At 32.9% G+C, this 5574-nt stretch overlaps 1 protein-coding gene across 1 annotated transcript in view; it reads left to right on the top strand.

The window, feature by feature from the left end:
- The window catches only part of LOC115214847, a 49434-nt gene extending 44321 nt beyond the window's left edge, over positions 1-5113 (top strand). The window contains exon 2 of the mRNA XM_036505161.1: positions 5020-5113. Within this exon, the coding sequence (XP_036361054.1) occupies positions 5020-5113 (94 nt within the window). The remainder of the gene's footprint in view (positions 1-5019) is intronic.
- The last annotated feature ends 461 nt before the right edge of the window (positions 5114-5574 follow it).

Below are 5574 nucleotides of genomic sequence, written 5' to 3'. Positions count from 1 at the left end.
ATATTAGTAATGTGTAGCTGTTCATTCAATAATCTGTACCCTACCCCCATAAATTTATTGCAAAATCGATAGAGGGCCAGACAAAATGCATTACGGTATTCAGGAGTTCAGTTCTGAGTTCAAGTCCTACCATATTTCATTGACAAAATTAATGTCGCTTTTTCATTTGCCAATTCGTTTTCATTAATGAATTTCACTCCTATATTCGACTTCTTTGTTATTTGTTTTCAATTCGTGTATTTTTATCATTCTTATCGTTATATTGTCTCTTTTCATTGGTCAAATAATTTGGCTGTCCAATCTTCACTGGTCGATTTCATCAATGTAGCCTGTTTCGCTAATATTGTTATTTTTGTTTTATCGTATTTCGCCCTGCGTGCTAACGTTTCTGACAGCTCGCCGCCTTTTTTCGCCCAGCGCTAACGTTTCTGCCAGCTCGCCGCCTTTTTTCGCCCAGCGCTAACGTTTCAGCCAGCTCGCCACGAAGTTGAAAAAGTACTGCATATATATTTTTTATTATTTTTATATTTGTATACATTTATTCTATTATAAATGCAAAACAACACCACGGAGGAATAAGCTTAAATAATAAACCGCGATAGGTGAACTGTGATAAGGCAAGGGATTACTATACACTCTTTTCTGTCAACTAACTTTAACATAATGTATACTTTAAAGAATAAGAATATATGTGTATATACATGTGTATATATAACATGTAAATTAATTAAAAGTTTTTTTATTTAAAAACTAAAAGAAAAAGTACTAAATCGTTGAAATGCCTCGCTCAATAAAAATTCAATTATATACCTCAGGTTATGTTGATGATTTCTAAAAACAATGAAATGGTGCTATGCATGATCATCTAAGACTAGAAATTTGATTACCTCCGTAATAATTAAGCAAAATATATGTATATACTCTATACATCTCCATTCTTCTTCTTCAATTTCAAATTCAGTCTTCAAATCCCGGCGAAAATTATGAAGAAATAATGATTTCCTTTGTTCTAAATGTTCGCTAGGGGTCTTCACATGTTATACTTTTCTGCCTAAAATTTTAATCTTAAGTTGAAACTTCACAAATAGCATTTACTCGTTTAGCATTTTCAATATTCACTCTGCAACGGAATGTATGAAAGCAAACTAAAGCAGGAATAATAACTGGAAAAAACAAAATATCCGTCCTAAGATCTGCGGGAAATTGTTTCAAATTTCAGTTTTACAGACAGAAACAATAGTAAATCGATAATATATTAGTTTCAAGAATTCCATGATAAACAAAAATATACATTCACTCGGTTCTACGTAATAGATGTGTTCCCTTTAAAACTAAATCGTACTATTAAAAGCCCCAAAATTCGTTAAACTTTAGTTTGTTGTGACAAATAATGCACTCCAGAAAATCAATTTTTTCTCTCAAGTATATTTGGATAACAAACACACAGAGCAGAACTTTTCGATGTGAGCATGGGAGCCAGAGATTTCATAGAATTTAAAAATTTAATAGGGTTATGTAATTCCTCGCAATTTTTTCAAATGTAATATAATATATAATTCAAAATTTAATAACCGTGGAATTTCTGGAGATGACAGCTTATTAATCTCGAAAAACATCAACAGACATCAAGCAGATACACTGAGGGAAATCTAATCCATGTATTCATGCATTTTTCAGAAAAAAAGAAACAACTTTAAAATTCTCTCTCAGACGTAACATTTAAGATTAATAACAAAATCAAACAATGCCTAAAAATCAATGTACAAAAATACTTTCAATAATAAATTATATCTTAAAATTTTAAGTTAAAAATTTAAAAAATTAGTCCGCACGTTTTCCGACTTGTCAAGGGTTGGGAAAACTGGGGAAAAGTAAATATGCTATATTCAGCCACTTATAAACCAAAAATATATTACACTCTGCAAATAAGCATCGTGTTCTCATTGGTTGTATGATTGCTTTAAATCCATAACCAGACGCACACGCGCACATAAATGCATACATGCACTCACACACATACACTCACACACATACATGTACACACACAAGCTCACATACACTTGCACCATCAGATCACATGTGACCGCAAGTGACTTTCTTTAGAGACTGTCATGAAGTTGTCGAATTTTCTTGGGAGAATTCAAAGATGGTTTTCTGCTGCCTTTCCTGATTATCTTTTAGCCACCACCTTGAAGGTAGATCTAGATACATTCGCTACATCTTCCTGGACATAGAGTTAAAAGAAGCAGAAACTAATGCAGCAAATCATTTCGTTTACAGATTTAACAATTCTGCCAAAACTTCGCCCTGGATTCTTCCTTTATTTTATCGGCCGAAGAAAGATAAAAGTTGCTCTCGGTGAAATTTGAACCAAGAACGTAACGAGCCGAGCTGAATGCTCCAACCATTCAACTAATTCAAGTTATATAAATGAATATGCATGTATGGACGTATATATGTATGTATATATAGATATACCCTCACACAGGTATATATGCATATTGATCGAGTTCTGCTCTTACAAATCGTATGAGAATTGTGTGTATGTATGTGCATCTGTCTACCTGTCTGTATGCGTGTGTTTGTATGTATGCATGTTTGTGTATCTGTGTGTGTGTTGTGTGTGTGTGTGTGTGTGTGTGGTGTGTGTGTGTGTGTGTGTGTGTGTGTGCGCGCATGTGTGTGTATTTATGTGTGCATGATATTTTGCATAAGTTTTGGGTATATGTTCAAGTCCGAAGATAGTGCGTGTAAGGCAAACTGAGAAATAAGCCATGATTCTTCTCCACATTCTCTCAATTCACCATAGAATAGTTGATTTGATAATATAGGCCTATACAATTTAAGGGCGAGCGAAAGGAGCCGAGAAGGAAAATTAGAGTTGCAATAATGAGCCTAACGTCCATTACTTCGAATGATATTTGGTCACGTGATTTTAAAGGGAATGGACGAAAGGAAATGAAATACAATATTTCATAACTTCTTTGAATCAAATTTATGGTTGTTGGGGAGGGTGAGAAAGGGGGAGGAGAGAGTGAGAGAGAGAGAGAGACAGAGACAGACAGACAGACAGAGAGAGAGAGAGAGAGAGAGACAGACAGACAGACAGAGAGAGAGATGTGAGTGAGAGAATGAAGCAGTGTGGTGTGAGGAGTAATTTTTTCATGAGTTGATAGTTTATAGTTGAGATTCTCCCAAGTCTCTCATTATCGCTATCTATCTATCTATCTATCTATCTATCTATCTATCTATCTATCTATCTATCTATCTATCTATCTATCTATCTATCTATCTATCTATTTATCTATCTATCTATCCATCCATCTATCTATCTATTATCTATCTATCTATTATCTATCTATCTATTATCTATCTATCTATCTATCTATCTATTCCTCTATCTGTCTGTCTGTCTGTCTGTCTGTCTATCTATCTATCTATCTATCTATCTCTTTCTCTCCTTTCTCTCTCTATTATATATATAAATATAAATATATACATACATACACTTACATACATACACTTACATACCTACATAAATACATACATACATACATACATACATACATACATACATACATACATACATACATACCTACATACATACATACATACATACATACATACATATATATATATATGTTTTAGAATGTACATATATTCTCTTCGACCTTTTACTTTCTCTCCCCACCCCACCACCATCATCATCATCATCATCAACATTCTCTCTCTCTCTCAATATTTAATTATATAATATTATCAAAAGGAAATTTCTAAAGGAAGAGAAAAAAAAAATACTTGTCAGCATTCTTTCCAAATTCTCCCGAAACTATTCTTAAGGGGATACTATTAAATAGCATCATCATCATCACCACCTTAATGATGATGATGATTATGATGACGATGATGATGATGATCATCATCATCATCTTCATCATCATCATTAACTATTATTATTATTATTATTATTATTATTATTATTATTATTATTATTATTATCATTATCTTTATCTTTATCATCATCATCATCATTATTATTATTATTACTATTATTATTATTATTACTATTACTATCATTATTATCATTATCATTATCATTATTATTATTATTATTATTATTACTATTATTATTATTATTGTTATTATTATTATTATTATTATTATTATTATTATTATTATTATTATTATTATAAATTTTTTTGCCTTGCTTTTTTCCTCTTTCTTCTAGGTTTTATTTCTTGTTGTTGCCATTGTTACTGTTGCTATTGTTGCTGTTGTATACAATGCTGCTGCTTCTGCGGCCGCTGCTGCCGTCTCTGCTGCTACCGCTGCTGCTGTTGCTGCTGCTAAGAATGACAGTGGAGCACATTTATTTATTTTTTCCTTCAAATGTTACAACTTTATTGCTTCAGTATTCTCCACTCCATCCCTCAAATCTCTTTATTAGGTAGCCTTAATATCGTAAACAACAATAGGAACTGCAGCGGTAGCAGCAACAACAACAATGATAGCAAGAACAACAACACCAAGAACAGCAGTAGCAGCAACTGCAAAAAAACAGCAGCAGCAACAAAAATGGTATAAGAAAACAATAACAAAAACAGACATAACTACAACAACGCCGTCATCATCATCATCATCAGCAGCAGCAGCAGCAATTGAAAAAGAAAGTAACTACAAGCAGTAATCACAACAACAACAACAACCACAACATCAACCGCGGTAAGAAGTACATAAATAATCAGAATAACTAGAATGACATCAACAACAACAATAAAGATAACAATAATAATATTGGCAATACTGAGGATGATGTTGATGATGATGATGATGGTAAGTATAACAGCAACAACAACAATAATAATAACAACAACAACAGCAGCAGCGACTGCTACAATGGCGAATTCTTTCCGACTAATTTAATACCCAAAGAGATTTGTTCGTTCTTTGACAATATATTCAAATACAAAAGCTTATTTGCAATTCAATTTCTTCCTTTATATTTTGATTAACCCCTAGGGTCTACCAAATGTCCCCTATTCGAAGTAATAAAGTAGTTCTGAGTGAATCCTGTCAGACGTTCTCTACAATGGTACGGCTTGTCAGTGCATAGAATGAACGTCTTAGCTGTTTGCATTTTAGCAAGAGAAAATTTGCTAGAATCTTAATTCCTCGGGACTCGAAATCTAACCGTTAATCGTGCCTCATTAAGCTGCTATTTAATAAAACAGGCAGGATTTTTTCGTATTTATTTTTATATTACATTATACTAGTTCTTTTGCCCTGAGTGTAAACAGCATCGGTCGTGACATTGACGTGTAAGCTTAAGCTGTTTGCTTGCCTATTCCTTCTAACTATTAAACAGCTTCGTTCCACTCTTCCTGGATAACTAGACATTATTTCCAGGCAGTGATTCCAAGCTATTCCGAATAATTGCCGTGTCCTGGGCGCAGAAATAAGATATAAATATATAAATAAATAAAACTATGTCACCTCTCTCTCTCTCTCTCTCTCTTTCTCCTCTTCACTATCCCGATAGATAAATAACTACTTAAAAAAATTACTAAATAAAAA

Source organism: Octopus sinensis, linkage group LG8 (genome assembly GCF_006345805.1).
Source record: "Octopus sinensis linkage group LG8, ASM634580v1, whole genome shotgun sequence".
In the NCBI taxonomy this organism is placed as follows: domain Eukaryota; kingdom Metazoa; phylum Mollusca; class Cephalopoda; order Octopoda; family Octopodidae; genus Octopus; species Octopus sinensis.
The sequence above is the reverse complement of the archived record's forward strand: the minus strand, read 5'-3'. Positions and strand labels throughout refer to the sequence as shown.